Here is a 23,766-nt window from a genome sequence, read left to right as displayed (position 1 = left end):
CTAACGTTTGCTTATGATAACACTTGCAGTTTATACCAGCACACACAGCTTTAATCACTTACACCTGTTTAGTGGTGTAAGGTGTTCTCAGTCTGTGTTGCAGAACACAGAGAAGAATCCCAGCTGACTAGATATTTGACAAGAAAAAGAGGGACCAGAAAAAACTTCACAAATTGATTCCTGACAGTAAAGAAAGATGCCATGAGCAATATGTTTACTCAACAGAGCAAACCAGTAAGTCACTATTTTTTCAAGCCCTTCAGTAAATATATTTTCAGTCTCACAAAATCTTTTTTGGGATGACAGTGGTAATCAAGCAGATTCCCCTCCAGAAGGTGCGTATCACAGAGCAGCCCACACACGCACTGCCTTACAACACAGGTTTGCATCCAAGCACAAGCAGCTTCCCACTAGAGGGGGATCCTGGGCTGAATTTCAGGTGAGGATAAGGCTAGCAGGACAGCAGCTAACTTCAAATCACAAATATTTAAAGCTCTGATCAAAACGTTTTGTAGGAGATGTATGATCCCATTCAAGCCCATAAACCCATCTGATTCTTAACAGCTTTAATTCTTCCTATGGCCATATCATTGCTAGGGATAAAAGGGGAATTAACACACTGACAGACTGTGCCAATGGTGGCTTCCAGGCTTTTGGCCCCATTGCCAAAAAAAAGTGAGTAGTGAAAACATATTACGCTTTTCCCCATATTCCCAGTCATAATAGTTTAATAGAATTACATACCATCTTAGCGTGTCAATATGCACAGCAAGTATTTGGCTAACACAAAACAGAACTAGAAAAAAATAATGGATGAGCACATGGGACATGCATTGTGAAGTGTTTGGTGCTTGCTCCTACCTAACTACCAGGTGAGTGCAAACGATGAACTCGGGTTTGGAATTCCACTGGTGGTAGGTGATATAGTAGTGTGTCTGCAGCCATATCCACTGCTGGCCTTTGGTCAGGAACCGATAGTAACAGGACTTTCCCTTTCCAAACTGCATCACTGTTAAACAAACAAGAAAGCAATTTATAGCAAACAGAAATTTCATGGTGCAAAGGCGATTAGAAAAACTACTCAGTCCCATACCCCTCTTGCAGTCTGCTACTGCACTAAAATGGCTCTGGCAGCTTTATAAACACGACAGATGATACACAAGCACGTACTGAGCTTTTACTTGGGTTCTTTTCTGCTACTGATTTTCAAGACTGCACTTTGCTATTTTGAGATTGTTCTTATAACTACTAATTGTCATAACTATGTACCTAGATATTGGCCTTTCACAAGTACATGAGAATGCATTTCAAAGACTGGGGGCTTGAAGTCAGGATCCTAATAATGGCACAAAACAATAAGATAGTGGAGTTTTAGCAGTTTAACTGAGGGTTTTCTTCTGAGTGATGACAAGAAAAATCTCAAGTGGTGTTAATACAACTGGAAAATAACGAGGAGAACTACATTAAATAACCACATTAATTCTTCCCGGACTGCTGGGAGTACAAAATGAAACATGCTCACTTAAAATACCCATAATTAATGCAAAGTAAAATACAAACGTGGTTTAAGCAATCCCATTTCACTTCACAGTAGGCAAGATGCCTGCCCAGAGCGGTCAACTTGACAAACGGGAACTTATCAAGCCACACTAACCCAAGTACTTCTACTCGCCTGCACACCTTCACTTTGTTAAATATCAGGACTAACTTATTTAGTAATCTCATTAACACCACTGGGCTTTAGATGAAGCACTTAGCAAAGGTCTTCTGGCTAACACACCGTGCTGGGGATCACTCAGCTCCTAGTCCTGGCAGAGATTTCCTGAAGCAACTTCTATAAGTCACTTTGCCAGCACCTTACTTTGTCCCCCTGCATAGTAAGATTAAAAGATCCTTTCCTTCAGGTGTGTAGTGCAAAGACTCTCTTAGTATGTAAGACAAGATCTGTGGCTAGTGGAGATGTAGAACATAAATCACTAAATAGATTCTCTACTGACCCCACTCTCAATATAGTTAGCATCTACGTCAAACTGCACGCAAAAATTACCTTTAAAAGGACATCATCTAGTTAAATAGCCCACTTCTGTCTGAATGGTCTTTTAAGCAAACAGCCCTAAAAAGTACTGTACTTGAGAGCAATTAAAATATTCCTTTAATATTTCCATCTACATGCCTGCTGCACTTGACACAACTCGTGTCTAGCCCCTTTCACAGCTTCCTCCGTGTGCTCAGCCGGGCCACCCGCTTCCCCCCGCCTGTTTTGCACCAGCACTTTGCCTTGACAGGGCAGAAAAGCCATCAGGAAAGTGGAGTGGGGAAACTTGACATTCAGAGAAGAAGTCATTTTCTCCATTCTCTACTTTGTCCTTTAGCATCTTATACGTGTAAGTGGTAGAGGGTACGTGGTGGAGATGGGGGTGGTTTGCAACTCAGAGATGAAAGCTTGTCTAGCTCCAGTGTGCTGGGGGGGCTGTGGAGTTTCTTGGTGTCCCTCCATCACACTGCTCTATATCTCAGAGTAATTACAGCATCCCACTTTCTCCACTCTCCGGGGTGTCCTTGTTTCCTTTTGACAAAACACTCTCTTTTCAAACAGAGATAGCAGAGACAAACAGACAGAGAGTTTGCCCAACAGGAAATCTATAAGTAATATTTTTTGGCAAAATATTTGATTACCTAGATGCACTTTACAAAGTGCATAGTTACTTTTCATTACAGTGCTTGGCAATGCAAACCAGATGGAGGACAGACCTAGTGCTGGCTCAGTATCTCAGCCTGAAGCGCATGTAATAAAATGGAAAAAACACAGTCTCGGGGATAAAGCATCTCACATGCTCCTCTGGTAGGAACAGCACACTGATTAACAGTAGACCACATCTGCTGCCTCCTTTTGCCCTTCCTCACATCAGCTCCAGCCTTCAGTAAGACATGGCTCTTCAGCAGCAGGCTGCCCTGCCGCAGTACTTGGGCTAAGTGCTCCTTCTGACCCTGGTCCCCCTGGGCTCTTGCAGATCACAGTATTTCACCTTGCACGACGATGAACTTCATGGATATTCTCTGGTGTTTGCACATCAGTCTGAACTGGACTTTTCTGCTTTACTTTCAGGTTGACCAAAACCAAGCCATCTTCACCCACAGGGAATCTTTATGCAGTACTTTGGTATTTAAAAAAGAGTCTGAATCTCCGGAAGCATTTTACTAACAGTAAGTGAGGTTCACAACACCTAACTGCACAGGCAGGCGATCCAAATACTGCTTTCAGAAGGCATTTTGGTGAGCTGAGCCTCCTGGCTGACTCTGGAGCCAAAGGGAACAGCAAGTCCCCATGAACTGCGACAGCCAACAAAACTCACAGGGTTTGGGGCTGCCCTCACAAACTGGGGGCAGAGGGTGGAAAGTTCTGACTTCCCATTTATTAATCCCAGTTCACTCTCAGACAACCTGTGCTCAAACAGGGTATCTGCCAATTTGGGAAACTTGCACAAAGAGTTCCTGATCTGAGTGAATTCTGCAGGGATTCAACCTCCCAGGTAAGCGTCAGCTATGACAGCCTGTCTCGGGAAGAGAGAATTCCTTTGCGCCCCAGATAAAGATGCCTTTAGCAATGACAGTAAAAGGTTTTGTACAAGTGACATACGAGATCAAAGACAGGCACGCTGCAGAGGGAGAGGAACTTACAGTGTTCATGGCACCTAGCAAGAAGCTCCAGGTCATCTGCGTGGTAGTAATCATACCCTGATGTTCCCAGAACCTCAAAGGGTAAATATCCTATAATAGGTGGAGCCCTAGAAGGGAAGCAAAGGGCAGGGAGTGAGCACAAAATCTGACACTTTGACATCCTGGCAGATACGCTGCGATACTAGCGACCAAAACCACCATCTCGTACGTTCACTTGGCAGGGAAATCAGGAGTGGATTTTCATACACACAACGATGTATTTTCATATACAAGCAGAAAAAACAGCAAGGGAGAGGTAAAAATTGAGAAAATGAAAAGGTGTGTGTTTACTGTTTCATAGCCTATTCATTATGTGGGTGTAGAGAAATGCAAGTGACTCAATTCATGCTTGTGAGACACACAGCTTGAGAAATGCTATGGCTGTTCGTGTGCATAATAACTTGGAGCTCAAGTAAAATTATCCAGTAGGTTGGATGTAAATGTCATCTGGGTAGCAACTGCAGAAGAAAGAGTAAGTGGGAAGCTGCAATGTGTGTCAGGACCAGCTTGGGTAAAAGAAAAAGTAATTGTTCCCATGAAAAATCTTGGGAAATTATAGCCAGCAAAAAAGTTTCTATGTTGGTAGTAAAGACAAACATAGGCAAGGGGCTGATTTTAAGAACTGCTATTTCTATGGCAGGTAGAGAAGGAATCGAGGAAGTATTTAGATGGGCACATTGCACTGACTTACATGACTATTCTGCTGTTAATTCTAGACTTTCCATTTTCTAGGCAAAGTGTGAGATATTTTTTTTAAACAGGTGTCCTAACAACACTGAGCTTATGGACAGTCTTGACTGGAGCCTGCTAGCTCATGATTATGAAATAACACTGAAATGTGAGGATAAAACCACTATTTTTGCCTCTACTCCCTATATCAGCATGCCACCTTCTGTCCCCTAGCGCTCAAGTACACTCCTGTTTGCACCAATTCAAGCACCACACATACTCTGTGAGGCAGGACTTGTGCTAATTTGGCTCCACCTATTTATTTTGGCTGCTGGATGTGCTGATAGCATGCGGCTCACCTGCCAAGTTCAGCATGTTCCTCAGGAATAAGGCGGCAGTGTGTTAGCAAAACGGTTAATGTTTCAAAACCAGGACAGTCTGAAGGTGTCACTGCCTATCAAACCTGCCTCTCCTGCTGCCTTTCTCTTGGGGTGTCAAGTGGCCCTCTTAACAAAGGTGAATGCCATAAAGTAGCCAAGAATATGAGCAAAAATTATTTATGTGTAAACATATTTGGGTTTGGATGGATCAGTCCTGAGTTTTCTGGATATTAATGCGGGAAGTTCTCCTGTCCTGGTTGAGCAACTCAGCTCCACATCTGTACTCTTGAGAGACATGGTGGGCATAGATTATTCAACTAAAGAGCCCCGACAGGTTTACAACCTCTTTCTTCCCCACAGCCACGAGCAGTTTTGCACTAAATGGGAAACAGGGGAAAAGGAGGGACAGCAAGGGATCTTCTCAACAGCAGCCCCAGGAGGACCAAGGTCTGAGCAGGAGCTCCTGAGACCCAGCACAAAGGCTTGGCTGGAAAAGCCAGTCCTCCACACTCTCTGATGGCAAAGCTCTTGAAACAGAGCACGCTTAGTACACAGTGGTCTCCTCCACAATACAGCTTTATTTATTCAAATAACTTTTCATAGAGCACTGTGTTCCTTTTCCTCATGTGACCCAGATTTCTGTTAACGATGATAATATGTGTATTTATTAAAGTGTCCTTCCTTGCTGTCTCTTTGGCAGAACACACCAGTGTCTCTCCTATCTTTAATGACATGCTTATATTCAAGACAATAATGTCTTTCAGATGCACATCAAATAAACTTTTAATCTGATCAGGAAATTATTTTGCTTTCCTGACTTTCGTCAGAATTCTTTAAATGAGAAAGCAACCCCAAACTGCTCCTCATCTGTCATTTGACAAGGGCCTGTCTTGCTTGTGAAACAATTTTAAAGTGTCTTGTTAGCTTAAGTTCCAGCCTTGAGGCCTGCAACTCGCTGTGCAAATGGAAATGCAGAGTCTGCAGAGAACCTTTCAAGTGCAGTCTTTTAATAAATGAAGGGAAAATAAGGAGAGGACCACAGTGCAGAAGAGAAATAGACCATTACCAAAGTCGCTAGGTTTTCTTCCTCTACATGTACACCTAGAATACAGATATTTCCTAGTTTTCTAATGTTTATCCAAATCTATGGAGTGCTTTCTGCATTATCTATCTTTACTCTGATTTATGTTCTCATCATGATAGCAAAGGTCCTGATTCCAACTCATGCTGGGTACCCTCTGCTCCTACTGACGGCACACCTCAGCGTCAGGCAGTGTGAGATGAAACAGATAAGCAAGAAACAGCAAAATACCCAACAACAAGAGAGGTTTGAATCGGTGATTAAATGAGACAACCCACACAATCCCCTACTCATCCCTGGGTCTGGGCTCACCACTTGCATCTGGGGCTGTCACAGACTCTGCCTCAGCATCTGCATCAGCTTAATTTACTCTCCGTAACAATGGTTTCCTCACTGGGGATATCAGTGGGACCAGAGTGGCTGCAAGCACCCAGCGCAGAGAGATTCCTCTCTGTGTCATAACCCAGATTCATCAAAAGACTCTTTGATAGGTTTCAAAGTGGCTCCTGCTCGCTGTATTCACAGGAGCTGCTGGGACACAGTCCTTTGGAAAACCAGCTCACTTCATCAGCCGGTGAAGTAGGGGCTTAGGACTCTTTCAGGAATCTTAACATTAATCACCTGATTCTGAAAATGTGCATTACTGGACAGACCAATTAAAGTCTATCAAGGTCACTCCAGCAAGATCTTGACATGAATAATAAGCCAACTGTCCCAAACCACACAGCATTAACCGCAGGGCTGTCGCAGGGTCAATTCTTCCATGTTTCAAGGTATGATGTGTGAGGTACACATCTTGTTTATTATATAAATGCAAGTTATTATTAATTTATATTTGCTCTCTTCCTTGCTCTAAATGTGCAGATGATATTTAGGTTTTTTTGGTCGCAAATATTTTTTTTCCCCTACAGCCTTATTTACTGGTCTTCTATTTCTAGTAATGACTACCTTTTCACAGCTTGCAAAGGGAGGGATAATGAAAAGGGTAGGATTTTGCAATGTGCTTATGCTTACATGTCAAATACAGAGAGGTAAAAGAGTGAACAAAAACTTCCATTTTCTTTTGGAGAAAATGAATCCTATATTCATCAGCTTAATAAAGTGGGTCCGGTCTATTTCATTCACCAAGCTGAATCTTAGCCCACCATATGGCATTGTCAAAACCAAATCTGCAATTAAATAATCTAATCCACTGCTTTTTCTTTTATTTTTAGAAATTTCACCATTTCTCAAGGTGAAAATCAAAACTTTATTGACACAGCAAAAGATTTAGAAGGATTCCTGGAAGCTGTAGCTGGAGAACAGAGGAGCTAAATAAATCCAGTGAACAGGATTCACACTGCTCAGTTTTAATGATTTAATATCTTGGTGAAGTTAGACATTTTTCTAGACATTTTCCCACCATTTTATATGGTTTCTTACCTGCCTAAAATATGGAAAAGTGCAAAGCATTTAAGGATGCCTAATAAGTAAGTTCAGAGCATTATTACTTACTCAGTTGCATTTAATTAGAGCTATTCTACTTGGGATCTCAGGCAATAGCTACATAAAGTTTTCTATTTTTAAACTACTTTGTTTATTCTTCAGTGACTAAAACCAAATCTCTTACCTGTGGTCCAAGAATAAAAACTTCCATTCCAAACTATGCCTCGATGTAAATTCTTCACATGGCTCTTCAACATTGCAGAGCTCCTGCAAAACAGTTGGCACATTCAGACATTTAATCCTATGAAATGACAAAAGTAGCCCTCTATCAAGACCAAGGATGCATCTTCTTGGTATAACAAACCCTAGCAAAATATAGTGCTTTTAAAGCATGTGACTTATTTTCCTCTAAGGAATGTATAAGCCTTGTTTCATAGATGCATAAACTGATGAAAAGTGGCTGAATAATTTACCCTGGGCTGAATTTCAAAGCTAGGATAAACAGTCCAAGGGCCTCATCTTGCAGTCTGTAGGCAAAATTCCCCAGCTTTCTGTAAATATTGGTATTTGAATATGGATGACAGCACCACGTCCAGCCTCAAACTGAGCTGGCTAATGCTGTCTTGAGCAAGAAGCACCTATGGTTGTTATCCCTGTCACCACTGTCCTGTGCCACAGGACACACACAGAGCAGCAGAAAGAGTCCATGAAACACGTTGTTCACAGTGTTTCAAAATGCGGGTGGCCTTCTTACACAAAGGAGTGGTGGGATGTATTTCTTTAAAGGCTGCAACTTTTCAAGCAGTTTAGCTGGTCACCGGGGCTGACTGGTCCGAGACACCCCATCACACGACTGCCTCTTCTCAAAAGCAACTCCTGCTTCGTATCTCATCACTCCAAAATATATATTTATGTCGTCTCCCACTCCCAAACACAGCAGAGTCCTCTCTCATTTACCAACCCTCTGCACAAAGGATCTGTGCTGCTGAACACTCTCTTTGAGAGGCTGCTGCACGGCTCCCCTCGCAACAGCCGAGCACGTGGCCCGTGGTACCAGCAGCAGCTCTGCTGCTGAGCACCGGCCGATCCCCGCATGAAAGGGAAGATGCAGTCGCAGAGCTCTCACCTTTAAGAACTGTGGTGTGACAAGACGAACAGTTGCTACAAGGCAAATCTGCTCCTCCGTGGCTGACCTGAAAGCTCGTGCAATAGCTGACTCAAAGCCATTACAGGAGGGTGTAGGCACTAGACACAACCAGACAATTTATTTAAGAAGAAGAGGAAGGACAGCTTTCTTTTCATGTTAAGACAGGTACAGTGACTGATGAAACCCAAGCAACAAACTCCTCCTACCCACAAGGTGATGCCACACTGATACACGCCGATGTTATTTAAAGCATGACCCTTTAGGCTCCAAGTTACACAGTGGTAACCACGTGCCCCTGGCTTGCAGGGAAGCTTCGTAAGACAGCTCTGAGCAGCTCACAGTGTGCAGCTACAGTCTCCTTGTCAGCCTTTCTCCAGCTCAACATTTGCAAGATTCAAGATTTTACAGGTTTCTCAAACTATTTAATCTTTTAAAAGTGTCATTTGATTGCCACAAGTGAAAAAGAATAGTATATTTTACTGGTTATTTGAATAAGTAGGCTGCTTTACAGTTGGCAGTGGGTCGAATGGAGGTAGGATCAGTCTGGTATCAGTTCTTCAAACACAGCATGTAGAAGAGTGCGCTCTTCTGACCCACAGCCTCCCCACCACTTTTATATGAAAAATACCTCCAACATATCCACAGTTCATTCCACCCCTGCCAATTACAGTGCATTTTCAGCTGAAACAAGACCTTTAGGAAGCTACAGATCAACACACAACTCAAAGGAGAGAGGGAGAGAGGTAAAGGTAGGATGGAGCAGTGACTTACCATGAGTAAAATATTTAAAATCCACTACAAATTTCACGTATTCATACATCAGGGGTTCATTTGGATCTAAGCTGCCTCTTGCTAAATGGCAGCAAAACTCTATTTGTTTTTCCACTGAAATGAGAGAAAGAGAGGCAGGCATACACAATGCTACTAGAAGTCTGCACTTTAGCACACTCCATATATCCAATCTATCTAGGTGTTTATACTAACCCTACCACTGTGGTATCTGAACACACCCTGCTGGGATGCTCCTGATAGCCGTAAGTAAATATGTAACTACCAGGAGCAATAAACCACTGGTTCTGCTTAAGGAAATGTATTCTCACCCTTTCTCCCATGGCTTTGCAGCCACCCTGCTACGCTGGGTGTGAAGCCCTGGCAATATTGGTCAGCGGTGTTTTCCCCTGACCTGGTGCGTGCACAGTTTCATGCAAAGCTGTTAAGTGGCATTGCAGTACCGTGCTCTGGCACCGCTCAGCAGGACCCAGATCCAAAGGGCACTGAAGTCACCCTAAGCTGCTCCATTAACGGTGGAGGGCACCGTGCCAAACTCTTATTCACTTCTCTGCCCAGCGTCTGAACTCCATGGATTAGACCACGCAGCCTTCAGCTGGAGGAAAACCAGCCCCAGGGCAGAGCACCAGCACGAGAGCTGCCCAGTTCCCGCTGACACTTACAGGGCAGCAGAGAGGGGAGGCCAGCACTGCCCAGCCACGCCAAACCCACCAGGAAAGGGGGTTCCAACACAGGCTTGGTGGAACGTGGATGTTAGGAAGATGCCACTGCCCGCTCTGGTGCTGGGGACAGTTTCTCAGGGAAAGGGATATTTTGGGGGTGGAACAGCAGCCAGCAATAGAGATCCAGATGGACTGTTACAATAGGAAGGCTGTTGCTTAATTTACATGTAGGGTTTTTCAGGTGTCCTGAGACATGCAAGCTTCCTAAGGAACAAAGATTCTGCCAAAACCCTTCGGGATTTCTCCTACCCTTTTTGTTCCCCCAAGCCCCTCACTCCTTTAACGGGCTCAGTCCAGCATTCCATCCTGAGAAAAATATCTAATGAGGGCAGTTTCACTGTCCTATGATGCAAAGCAGACAGCAAACCAAAGACTGTCCAAATCAAAGACGAAGTCCTGGGAGCATGCAGGAACATTAGATGATGTGCTGAATTAAAAACCAGAAATACTAACTGTGGCAAAGCAGAAGTGGCAGGCAGGAGAATTAAATAGCTGGTGAGCCCTGTGCAGGCTCCCCTGGGAGCTGTTTGCCTTTGGCAAATTTCCCTGGCCAACAGACAAGAGCAGAGCTTACCGTTTAGAAAATCAGCTGCAACAGGATCTGTCATGAGCACATGTGGAGAAAGGAGCTTGTACACCTCGCTCTGCTCCCGCTCAGGCAGAAAGTTTAATATATTTTGGTCCACCAAATCTGACTGATACAAAAGAATGCTTTGTCATGTTCAGCGGTACAGCCTGACACAACCACACATCCTTTCACCCGCATCAGAGCACAGATGCTACCGGTCTAGCACGGATGCTTAAGACAAGGAAGCCCTGTCAAGGAAGCCCAGTCAATCTGCAGATGGATCTAGGGCAGAATATAACCCTTAGGTTATTTTACCCCAGGGTTGCTATCTATTTGCAAAAGGTTGAATGGGTTCCAGACCCAGAGGTTGCCCTTCAGTTCAGCCATATGCAAGCTGGAGAAGAATCCCTGGTACCACAGGAATACAACATGATGAGAAATATTTTAAACATTTCCCTTTGGAAGCACAAGACAGAAGTGGGAGAGCTCCTCCTCACATCCTCCATTTGTCTTCTGGGCTGAACATCTGTCAAAATCAGCTCAACCTGCAAGTGTGTCAGTGCTGATAAACCCACACATCCTGACTAAAGGGGTTCTGCCAAAATGTCAGCACGTATTTGTTTCTTTGCACACCATGACATTCAGCCAGGTTAACTGTGTGCTCAAATCTTCCCTCACATAGCATCACTAGTGCCTCATGTTTGGCACCAGATAAAAATTGTTTTTGAGGGGCCAACAGAAACTTCTGTACCCAACAGCTAACTGATGTCTAGAAATTCTCCCAGCAAACTCTGAGGCCACATATTTGTTACTGAAGATGATGGGGTCAAAGTGAAAAAACCAATGACATTGGAAGAGCATATATTCAGCCCTGGAATAATCTTTAAATTATCTGAGGAGAGCTTCAGCATGCACAAATTTCGTAAGCGTGAGATTTTCCATATATCTGGTGGGATAAATACCACTCAGACCATCCTTCAGAAGCGCAACCAAGTAGTGAGCTACGAGTACAGTGATTTTGCATAGCGTTTTTTTTAGCTAACTCGCAGACCCTGAGAGAGAATCTGTAATTCACAGGAGCTTGAGAAACTCCCCAAGTTTGTTGGTTTATCCCCCACCCAGTGTCAGTTGCCTCTTCGGTTGGACAAAACCAAGCCCCAGCCCTGTAGTGACGGGACTGCGTTAAGGCAGGGGAATGATTCTTCAACATATCGCATTGTCAGAACTTACCGGTAAGTGTCCAAGCAGAGATGAAACACTATCAGATACATAAATAATAATCCCATCAGTGGTAAGAGCAATGAGAAAGCCATCTAGTGCCTAATGATGAAAAGGCAGGCAAAAAAGAAAAAAATTAAAAGAATTGTGCAAGGGAACAACTTAGACTATAAGAGGCTAATTTATTCTTCGGTGGTGCTTCTAGCAGCCTAAAACTAATATAAATCAATTATGGAAATGATAGTTCAATGCAGAAAAATAAAAATTACACATGCTGTCTAATTCAACATTCTTCTTATATTCTTATTTGCTCATTAATATTAAATTGACTTGTATTTCTCACCCAGGGAGTATTTATTTAACATGAAGCAAGACAGTGATGGTTAGATTTCTACACCCACACAATCCTAGTGACTTCAGTCACTTCATTATGTGTTCTGAATTACACAATAGTTAACCAATTTGGTGCGTAAGGAGATGCTAGATATCATCATGGCAAACCTAGCATTGTAGATGGATGGATGGACGGACAGATAAGCAGAGACAGAAAAGTTATACAGTGCTGTATTTATGGTCTACGTGGACAAGATCTAAAGCCTTATTTATGTAAAGCACTCATTTCTTAGGCTAGTGACACAACAATTTTAAACTTTTTTTTTGTTTCCCCTTTCTTATTCACAATGGTTTCTGTCCCGGAGTCAAAGTTCTTTGTCCCTTTTAAGTCACTGCATGTGCTTTCCTCTTTGGGTGTTCTCCCTATTCTTCACAACATCTTCTTGTACCATTGACCCAGTGTCTCACCTTATTCTTCTCTAACACTTACCAATACCTGTGAGTTTTAACCTCTGATCAGCACCATGCACAAAGCTAACTCTTCTAAAGACACTGTTAGGCTGCTCTGCAGCTTAGCTACAGGGAGCCAAAGATGCAGCATTCACGGTCTTCCCCACCTCACTGTCATACTCTGCCTTTGCTGAAAATAAGATATCTCTGGAAAAAAACACTGATTTCAAGTCAGCTGGTCAACTGTCTAACATAGCCCCGAAAGCCAACAGTTATTAAAGGCCTCTCTCTCCCCCACCACTTCTATGGGGGGAATTTGTTTTGATTCAGCTGGAACAAACTAGCTTGTTTGGTGAGAGAAATTCCCAGAAAGAATGAACAGATTTTTCCAGGGAGGTGAGTCATGACATCCTGATGAAAAGGAATAACTAAGACACTGCAGCACCTCCCAGCTCAGCCCAGCATACACCCTTATTTTGGTGGGGCAAAGAGCAACAGCTGCCCACGCAGGGCAGGAGATGTCCTCGCCAGAGGAGCGTGCAGCACAAACCCAAAGCTGCATCCTTAAGAAAGGAAAAATGTAGGCTCTTGGGGTGTTTCAAGATCAGCTAAGCATTTTAGAGGTATCAGAGCTGTTCTCCTGAATGCACTTAAAGACAATCCAAGCAAAAGATACAGCATTCACATCACAAGTACAGCACTGCACAGCTAGCAGCAGCAAAGGCAGCAAAGTAAATGTTGCCTGGCTAATGGGATGTGGGAGGAAGAGAGCTGCTCTGCTTTCTTCAGGTCCTTTCAAGTTTTTGCTAAAACTGCTAGCTCTAGCAGCTCTTCTGGGAAGGGCATTTCTCATTTTCCTCTCTCACCAAGCCAAATCTGGGCCAAATTGTTCTTAATTCCTAAATGAAAAGCTTTAAGGGGAAGCAATCATATTTTTAATTCTGTGCCTGCAAAGCATTTAGCAGAACCTTGGTCTCTGTCAGGTTTGTATTATACGTGCCAGTAGAGTAGAAATCATTAACATTAACATCGGGACCTACCGGTTTTCACCTGTATACTATATGTCTCTGAACTACTCCACTGAACTGATTACTTCTCGCTAATCTATGCAGCTTTAATTTCTTCTTACCTCTAACATCAACTGGGTGAACTCCTCGTTGCTAAGAAATGAAGGCTTCCAGTCTTGTCTAATCTCACAGGCTTCTGTCTGTGCTGTGATTTCTTAAAGAGAAAACATCAAAAAAGCAACATGACTCATGCTAGTTGGATTTCTTTTTTTCATTTTCAAGTAACACTAGATTTCTTCTAAGAGGCTTTCAGAGGAATCATCCTCAGATCATTCTCCACACAAAGCCTTCTTGTATGCAACAGTCATTTTCCACACCATGATGACAGAAATGCATTAGAAATCAAGAAAAGGAAGAGGAGACATTTTGGGTGGTCTCAAGAAATCCTTCAAAAATTAAGGTCAGTGGGTTTATTTCAGAGTAGCTGAGCATCACTGGGAGCAGAGGGTGTCTGCGACTCTGAGGCCATTTCAGGAAGACTCACAGGAGTGCCCAGGCAGCAGGACAGGCTGTGCCCAGTCACGTCCTACCCCAGGAGACCTGGGAATAGGGTACAGAAACCCTCTTCCCCTGGATTTTGTAGTGTGTGTTGTTCTTCAGCTCTTCCTCCCTCATGCCCTGTTTGAGAGTATACAAAGCGTGCCAGGGGATGTGGAGGCCAGCAAGGGAAATGGAGCAATGCCACTACATTAAAAAGCGTACAGCACTGCATCTTTTGAAGTATATCCACGTTTAACTGGTCAGCACTGTATTCAAACCTAGCCCATTCCCTGAGGCCAAATGCTGTGCCTTATTCTGACCCTCACTTAGGTTCATGTCCTCTCTGGAGGTGTTAGATGCTTGGGAAAAGCAGTTTTCATCTGAGCGGAAACTGGCTGCTGGGCAGATGCCGAGCCAGTGCCTTCAACAGGAGCTGGCCAGCACCCTCCAGTACCTTTCTGTTTCTGCAAGAAGTCAATGGTCCTCTGCAGTATTGTGGACTTGTCCATCTTGAGAGGGTGGCCGTGGCCCTGCAGCATCGTGCAAAGCTCTTTAATGAGGACATTGAACTGGTCTCTCCTCTTCTTTTCAGATTTGTTGCGTGATGCCCTGGGTGACAGAAACATAAATGCTGCTAAGTAAAATGAAGGACCAACAGCTCAACCCAGGGAGAGGTAAATGGCCCTGCACCAGCAAAACACTTTAAATACAAGAATCTAAACTCTGCTGGGACTGCTCATTTGTTTAAAATTAGACGTGGGCATAAGCGCCTTGCTGCTGCTTAGAGCCTTGCAGCAGGACTGAACTCACCCTCAGCAAGCAACACCTGAAGGTAACAAATGTGATTTACATTAATTTAAGCAAGACCATATCCTCACATACATTTCAGCAGCAGTTCCCACTGTTTCAAAAGTGGTGATAACGAGCTGAAGGTGTTATGGGCAAAATTTCTCCAGTAAGAGAAGTCCTGGCGTCTACATGCTCATGTTTTGCCCACCTCATTTTTATGAACTTTTGTTTTGCAGCTACTACACACGCATTTAAAGGTCAAAATGTGATGGATTCTTTATTCCCTGATTTGTACTTGCAAAAGTAGCTTATCAAGAGACAATACTGTGCAGAGACAACTTGACTGCAGAATAAAGTCAAGCACATGCTCTGTATCTGGTTTTGAAAAGCTGCTGCCATAATATGAAACTGGGAATGTTAAGAGTCTAGCTGCAGAAACAACAGACTAGTTTCCAGATTGCATTAATACAATTTAAGAATGTTTTATTAGGGTTTTCCCCTCCATTAAAAACAATAAAGGAGAAAGCAAATCCATTCAGTTTCTTCCAAAACGTTCTTTCCAGTGCTCGTATCTGAGATAACCCTATTTTCATACAACCTCTTCCAGTAGTAATTAATTTTCTTTACAAGTGTATTCATGATGATACATGCTTCCTGTGATCTAGACTGAGTGTGGTATGTAGAAAGCATTTCCATTCATATTCAGGTTGGCATTTGGAGGTTCTCAGATCCAGCATTTATGTTCACAGTCATCTCTGTTTTGGCACTTGTGTACGATGACTAATTAGAACTGAGCCAAACACTTCTCTGAAGGGAGACTAACTCATACCTGTGCTAAAGCAGGACTGCTCTCTAAGTTTCACAGGGAACTCTACCCCAGGTGGGCAGCACTGCATGATGCCAATAATCACAGGTCAGGAGTCCTGCATCAAGATAACAAATAGCCATGGGATATCATGAGATTCTGAGGGCACAACAACATAATTTAAGGGCCACTCAGCTGATTAACCCATTGCAGGGATGGTCAAACACACTGAGAAGCTTGGAAGTGGTGACTTAATTATGCTGTTTGTGGTCTGCTACACACAGCCTGTAAACTGCATGGGGGTTTTGCCTCTGACATCAGTGGTCCCAAGTACTTTTTGAAGCATTGGACAACGCAGCATTTACAATTCTCCCCTGAGAGAGCTTCCACTCTCAGTGCTCTGTGCACCCCTTCATACCTCTTTGCCCTGTCCTTCTCATCTTCATCCATCAGTTCGTTTACACAACACAGGGCTCTGGAAGAAAAAGACAGAATTATTTACTGAGACACATTCCCTGGTCTTGTTGAGGATGGCAGAATATGGAGCTTACTGGTTTGTACTTTATGACTGTCTGGATGTTTCAATCTTCCCTTTCCCAAACTCCACTCTCGTAATGTAGTTTCTTGCTTGTTTTGTCAGCTACTGAGGCTTGAGAAGTGAAAACGCTGCTATATGCCCAAACATACAGCTACAATAAGCATGATTTTAGAGAGAAAGAGCTAAGAGCCAGCAGCCCCTCAGCCTGCCTTTGTACTCTCCTCTGCCACAGGATGGGGAACCTTGCCGAAGCACTGAACTCTGCACAGGGATCAGCATCTCCTCTACTAATGTGAGAGCTGATTTGACTCTGATGTCTGTACCAGGCAGCACTGTGCCTGGTCCTGTTTTGGGAAATCAAACAAGCTGATGGTTGATTTCAAGCATTGCAATGCTTGAAAACCATCTGAGCTTTCTTTCCCAGTGGAAGGGCATAGGAGGAAGAGGGAAACTATGCTAATCCCCCAAAGGATTAGTATTAGGCAACAGCAGGGTACTATCAGGACATCTAAGAGATGATATGATAGAAAGGTTCATCCAAAGAATCCTGCAGCCAATGACTGCTGCTTGTGCTGGTGGACTTCCACCACATCATCTGAGCTGTGTCCTACCCCTAGGACTCACACCCAAGACTTCAAGTTAAAACTTCCTCATCGGGCACTAACCAGGAAAAAGAAGGGAATGTGACCTGGGTTCCCTGGGTTCTGTACGTTCCTGCACCACAACAGTCATTGTGGGCTGCTGGCTTTACTTATCTTAACTGTTCCTGCAGCGCAGGTAAGGAGAACAGTTGGCAACAACTCTCAGTAAGGACACAATACTGTCAAGCCCCGTGAAATGATGGAAAATTCAATGAGGGTAGCTTCTTCACTGATGACTTGCTTTCTGTGACTCAGATGGGCTAAGTCTGAGGGAAGGGAGCCAAGGATGCAGACAAGCCAGCTGCTGTCACTCCACGCCACATTGCCTGGGTCAGCTCTGCTGGGTTGCACCCCCTCAGACACCTCCAAAGAAGAAATTGCACCCATCCCCAGCATCAGCACCAATCTGCCTCCATCTCTAGCGAGCACTTTCACCTCCCACCCTGCCCAGCACCCAAGGGGCATTTTTCAGTTGGGTATATTCAAATGTTTTCCCTGCTCAAACTACTGCTCAGGCAATTCAAGCAAGCTCAAACAACTTGGTGGCTACATGAAATAAAACTACCCAGAACTGATAGGAAGTCAAAGATGCTGCTCACAGTAAAAGCTACAAAAATTTTCCCTTCCCTTCCTGCTTCAGGGCAAGAATCTCCCACCCTGCAGATGACATGGGCAGAAGAAACTGTATGATTTCTTTTGTCCCAAATTATGAATGCACTCCATGGGGAGAGAGTGGTTCTCGCTGCCTGAATCACTGAAAGCTACAAGCCAAATTAGAAATTACCTGTTCTATTCCTCAGATTCATCAGTCCAGACTGATGGGGTGAGATTAGCACTTCTTATCACCATGTAAATAGAGACGGAGAAAAATTAATCCTGAAAGGAAAAGAAAATCCAGTTAAAACACAGTTTGCAGGCATGACTTAGCCTAGAGAGCAGCAATCACTTCGAGCTGAAAAAGTCTACCGCCGTAAGTTAGGAAGATGCTCAAGTACAACTGGTGAAAGCTCAACAAAGCCTCCAGGAACCATGTTCTGGGGCTCCTGACTCTGTGTGCACCACCTGCAGCCGCAGAAGCAGCCTGGGAAGGCCAACTTGACCTCTTGTGTCCAAAAAGCCATGTGGCCCAGCAGGGTGGAAGAATGGCCCTACTAGGTTGGGGCCAGTGAGGATTGATGGGAGTCCTTTCAAAGTATGATAGTTTACATGGCATGGATGCTGTGAAAACCAGCGGGTATGATCCATCCTTCACCTACCCAATCACGCAACCAAAACCCTCCTTTGAGATGAACACGATCAGCTAAAGTCAGCTCAAGCCACAATCGCCCACCTGTGGATGGATTTAAGGCCTCCCATTGAGATTTGCTACTGACAGGACACACATCTCCTTTTTGTTTGTGATTTAAACAGTTACTAATGAACACCCTGAACTCCTGACTATACCCGCACTACAGTGCTCACCTCCCTGCAACCATCACTGTTGAAACTTGTCTGGCTTCAGATGAGCCTCATTCTCAGGAAGGACACGAATGTAACCAGACTGTTCATGACTGACAGTGATATCTTCAGCAACAGCCAAGTGCTGGGCTTCCAAATTTAACAAGCTTTTAATGCCCTTAAAGTGACCTCCCTGCTTTGAGCCCAGGTTCATGGCTGTTTCATCTGTTACTATTAGTACCAACATCAGCTCAAGACACCGCAAAAAACTCGCTGCCACTACCAGAGATGACATATTTGTAACCATGGTGAATGAGCAAACATACCCCAACATTTTTGATCATGTAAAGGACTAGAAAGAGCTTGTTCTTTTCCCCAGCTAGTGAAAACACCTCAAAGGGAGGAAACACAAGAAGGTGGCTGAAGAACCACTGCAAGAGACACATGTCAGGCAGGCACGCTGGAAAGGGCAGCTGGGACAGGGTAGGGGCTGACATTGTGGGGGTGCTGCTAAATACCACGAGCAACACAGATCCCAACCAGTGATACGGTGAGAGTGCTTTGTAGGGGAGGTTTATGTGAGTAATGTGAGACAACGGGCCAAATCCTCCTCATTGCAGCTAAATGAAATTATGTCAGTCCATTTGCTCAAAAAAATTGGCTCAGATAAAGTGTGATACAGTCATTGTGAACAGTAATATGGAAGTTACCTGCAAGAGGCCTGAACCTCCTGACATAACAGAAGTACAAGAGTAACATATAAAACACCTAATGTGTTTCAATGGTAAGTGAATCAGTAAAAAATGCAGTTGGGATGAAGTGATCATTTTCAGTTTGGAACATGAACTTCCAGGGAAAATCTCACACAACTCCTGATATTCTCAGTGAAGCTGCAACTGAAAACACCTGTGTAGCGAGTTTAAACATGGTGGATCTGCTACGCTTCTGTTCTCACAGTCATAATACACTGGTCAAGTTACAAGCTTTTGTCCTAGTTCAAAAGGAGCGTGTGATCTTATTTGTTACCCTATTGAGCTATCACAGAACCGAGTTGCTCATCTTAATCACTGTTGCTCATGAGCCAGTGCTGTTTTATTCAACTCATACAGTTGTTTCTCCACTAGAAGAATGACCCATACAGAAGTTTTGCTAACTTGTAATAATTTTGGAGATATGTAGGTATAAAGAAAATTCCTCTTAGAGCAACGGGTTAAATTATAAAAAATGCTTGTGAATACACAAACAGATCTATCACAATTTTTCAGGAAACTTATTTTCTATATGGGCTTAAGTACACAAAAATTCAGCCAAACAAAAGATTCTTCCCGAGCTTTATGAGTGCAAAGCTTTATGCAGAAATCTTCACACTGCCTTGCCCATAGGTTGTCTAACAACTGAAAACTCCTGGGAAGCCTGATGGGTTTTCTGCCTTGTACACGTGGTTGCCCTCCCAGCCAGCTTGAACAGCAGTAAGTTGAGGGAAGCTGGTCACTGAGAGAGACAACAGAGCAGTTAACGCTCACTGAGTCTAAATTGGGGAATGAAGCCCAGATTCTCCAGTCTCCAGCAGCAGCTATCGCACCCCGCTGCAGCGAGCTGCAAGGGGCAGAGAATGAGGCTTCCCAGGTCTGTCCCAATGGGACACTCCCAATGAACGTGAGAGATGTCCTCAGTCAACACCAGACTTCCAGGCTCTAACAGAATAAGTGGCCATGCGAGAATTCACAGGCCCGAACACGCAGAGAAGCTTTTTGCATGATACAGCAGGATGGTGAGCTACAAAAAGTCTTAGTAGAAGACACCTAAGGTCAAAATATTCTTAACCGGATTAAGCACTTCAGGACTACATTTAGCTAAGTGCTTTTTGTCTTGTTATGAGCCAGAGCTAAATATAGTAACCGGAATACTTAAGAATAGTTTCATAAGGGTTGTATACACTCCTCAGCAAGATAAGGCACTTAGCACTACAGACAGCAGTATGTCTACATGTTAAGAGTATTTTAAATAGCTCCAGATAGAATCTCTTTGACCTTAACTGTATTAACCAGAGGGATCAAAATTTATTTATTGCCTCCTGAAAATCCTCTCCTGCAACACTTGGAGAGAAGGATTTCTGAACTCTATGGGCAGGTAAAGAGAGAGGACACTTGTCAGTGCTGCTGGCATCATTTTTCACCCCACCTACAACAGGTGAGGATCAGCTTTCTCACAAAGAAATGCACATCCATCATTGCTTATTGCCCTCTGTAAAGGGAAAAGATTTTTTCTTCCCTTGTACAGGGAGTCTCAAAAAACACTCAGAGCATTTTAGGGGCAAGTTATATTTTAGACTTTTCAAATATGACAGTATTTGAGGTTGTTTCCAGGGTTACAGAAAAGCTAATGTAGTATGACAGCCTTAACAAGACAAATGGACTTCTCAGACACACAGCTAATAGTTAAAGCACTATTCCATGCTTCCTATCTGCAATATTCTGGCATGTTTTTTACTGAAGAGAGAATGGGAGAGGGAATTTTTGAAAAATTCTTTGTTTTGCAGAACTGTCTGACTTCAGGAGCTATCTAAAACTGCAAACTTCTGACTAAGGAAAATGTTTATTTATTGGCTCACTGCAAATCATCAAAATATTAACATTACCTTAGGATAACTCTTAATGGAACATCACATTAGTAAGAATTATTGCCTGAAACCAACAGTTCCTATGAATGCTTCATTCTAGCTTTAATTTTAATTATTTGGTTATGTCACTGCCGGCAAGGCAAAGATCACTCTAGGAATGTAATGCTGCACATTTCTTTGTGGTCAGCACCAAATAAAGCTTTCATAGGTCACCTAAAAAGGGTCTCTGAACCCAGCTAATTTGATGGCTTTTCCCAACTATATCAATGGGTCTAATTAAAAACATTCTCTATGCATAAAAACTTTGTTGTGCTTGTATTTAAATTTTCATAAAATTTTGCATTTAAGTAATGTACAGCAGTTAGGGAGTCTTCAAATCTATGCTGTAGGAAATATTTTAATTATGGAAATGTGCTGTGCTAATAATTTCCACAGATTTTACATGCAACGAATTCAGCAGAGAGCCCTCAATTACAAGATGCAGCACTTTGAGGCACAATGCAGTCATAAATAAGAGAGTTAATGCATTCTCCAGCAATACGATTTATATGTCAATATGCCAATGTTTCATTCTTCTTGAGGCAACAGGAGGGCATGACTGTGGTTGACAGCTAAACAGCTGATTTAATTTTTACAAGGCAGAATTTAACCTTTTCCGTAAAGTGCTACTGATTCAATTATAAGATGCTAATGTAAATGACATTTAAAAAACCCAAACAGTGCCACTGAATCTTTATGGCTGTTTAGCACAGAAGTGGTCGTCGCCTCCGTTCATGTACTGGAGCACCACAGCCCTGCTGCCCGTCCTGTGCTGCCCACCGCTGGGCTACTCGGACATTCGCCCATCACACAGAGCACGGAGGAAAGCCACGGCAGTGGCTCTCACAGCCCTCTGCTGAACAATGTCTTTGTCTTATACTGAACAGACTTGACTGGATGACCTTCAAGGTCTTTTCCAACCTTGATGATTCTGTAATTCTGTGACTTGATGACAAACTTACCCACCTTCAGGACAAACGTTCCTGGACAGGCTTTGTCCCAGCGCCACAGCAAGTGGGCAAGAGCAGCAGTAGCTGCTCTGTAGACTCTCTGTCAGAGTACCCCATCCAGCACTGCCTGGCTGCTGCCACCTCACAGCTCAGCGTGAAAGCATGACACAGAAATGCAAAGGCTAAAACAGACGTGGCAAATGAGTTGCATCTCTGCATTATTTGACCTGCTTGCTTAATTTTTTTCTGCTTGCATTTTACCCTCTCCTTTCCTTGCCACACCTTGCCTTCTGTTGTTCTTCACTCTTTCCTGCTCTTCTTTCACTTATCCCCCTTACCTAACATCCATTGGTTTGAAATTCAGAGAATTGGATTTTTCTTGAATGTACCTCCTCTCCATCTTGTTGTTTCTTATGTCATCTGCCTTCATCTTTCCACTGCTTTATCTTCTCCGTGTTCTTTGCTTTCCTCTTCTCAAAAGAGAAAAAAGATGTTCTAATGATCTCAGTGCCGACAATCAATCAGCCATTTAACTGTGGGAACTCTTGGTTTGCCCAGGTCGGAGGCTTGCGTGGCTGCCAAAGTCTGTTTAGGGACACACCACCTTAGGGATTGTGCTGGTGGGGATCAGACAGGTGCCTTCAACATGGCTGGCTCCCACACCACCTTGCTCCAGGTCCAGGAGCACTGGGTCTTGTCCTGCCTGAGAGCTCCTAATGCCAGTTTCAGACCCTCTGCCTCTTTGGAGGAACTGGAATCCCCTTCTGTTCAGTGGTAGAGCTGTGCAGCTCCATCCTTCACAGAAACACCACCCCACATCTCCACCGCGGGACGGCTGAGGGAAGCGGCCCACTACAGCACGCTCAATCTGTGGCAGCTAACACACACCTCCACTCTTTGGGGGTGACATGCCGTGACTGCACCTATACTTTCACACAGCATCTTTGTTTACTGGAACATGGGTAATGGTGGTAAATCAGTGAGGGGACCAAATATTCTGTGTCCTCTTTTGTTAATCTGTCAGAAGTGAACTTTTTGTGCCACTATTGTAACTATTGCATCTCGATGCACTCACTGATCTACAGCATACTCTCCTGGTTTACTGAACTCTAAATTTAGGTTGTTACCTGTGACAGATTTATGACTACATTCATTATAGCAGTAACCGCTTCAGACAGAAGCTAAGAGGTGCACAAAGAAAATGGATTATACAAAACAATTAGACCATAAAAAAGGCTGTATCAGAACACTGTGATTCAGCACAGAAATTAAATGAAAGATAGAGGGATGAACAATAGTGGTGTGTTGGGGGTTTTTCTGTGGTGTTTTGTTTTTTTTTTTTTTTTTTTAACCAGGATATGCTGTTTTCTGACAAAAGAAAGGGGGAAAAGGATTAAAAAGTAACAGATACTCGAAAAGAAAAGATGATTACTGGAACATTTTGTTCTCTAGGATTTTTGTCAGATCCTGGAGAAAATAGCTGGCCAAGTTTGTTCTGTTCCAGCAAATTACTGAACCTTGCAGGGTAAAGATACAACGTTGTAGAATATTATTTAAAATGTCTCCAGGGTTTCTGTAACAAGAAGGGCATGAATCTAATTAATTCTATCAATTTGTCTAATAGCCCCTTAAAATTCTCAAAATATGGCAAAAGGCAGAACTGCTGATCACAACCCTAAGTAGTACAAAACTGTACTTCTACTGGCACAAGCAGGGTAGGATAAAAATGCATATGCAAATAATGCTTCTTCCACAGTCTTGGATGAATACCTGTGTTCATTTGTAGCCGTTCAGTTACTACAGGAAAGATAAATGTGTGTTGTAGCATGAAATGATGATATCTAACTTATAAACAATTCTTTAACACACCTGACTCAGACATAGAACCAAATAATCCTCAA

The 23,766-nt window shown here is 43.4% G+C and overlaps 1 protein-coding gene across 6 annotated transcripts in view; it reads right to left on the bottom strand.

Annotated features, from left to right (window-relative positions):
• Positions 1-23,766, bottom strand: part of PASD1 (PAS domain containing repressor 1) — a 107,250-nt gene that overhangs the window by 12,291 nt on the left and 71,193 nt on the right. For 5 of the 6 annotated variants that reach the window (XR_012624593.1, XM_074835162.1, XM_074835161.1 and 2 more), the window contains exons 2-12: positions 17,604-17,695; positions 16,059-16,115; positions 14,501-14,655; positions 13,629-13,720; positions 11,729-11,818; positions 10,505-10,625; positions 9,191-9,304; positions 8,399-8,517; positions 7,457-7,539; positions 3,679-3,785; positions 862-1,009 (exon numbers count right to left, since the gene is read on the bottom strand). Coding sequence is in view for 5 of the 6 variants with exons in the window: in XM_074835162.1 (XP_074691263.1) it covers positions 862-1,009; positions 3,679-3,785; positions 7,457-7,539; positions 8,399-8,517; positions 9,191-9,304; positions 10,505-10,625; positions 11,729-11,818; positions 13,629-13,720; positions 14,501-14,655; positions 16,059-16,090 (1,061 nt within the window). In the remaining variant the exon portion in view is untranslated. Of the gene's footprint in view, positions 1-861; positions 1,010-3,678; positions 3,786-7,456; positions 7,540-8,398; positions 8,518-9,190; positions 9,305-10,504; positions 10,626-11,728; positions 11,819-13,628; positions 13,721-14,500; positions 14,656-16,058; positions 16,116-17,603; positions 17,696-23,766 lie in introns of those variants that run through there. The other variant, XM_074835167.1, reaches the window with a different exon arrangement.

The sequence above is a fragment of the Strix aluco genome, chromosome 10, assembly GCF_031877795.1.
Source record: "Strix aluco isolate bStrAlu1 chromosome 10, bStrAlu1.hap1, whole genome shotgun sequence".
NCBI classification, from domain to species: domain Eukaryota; kingdom Metazoa; phylum Chordata; class Aves; order Strigiformes; family Strigidae; genus Strix; species Strix aluco.
The sequence above is the reverse complement of the archived record's forward strand: the minus strand, read 5'-3'. Positions and strand labels throughout refer to the sequence as shown.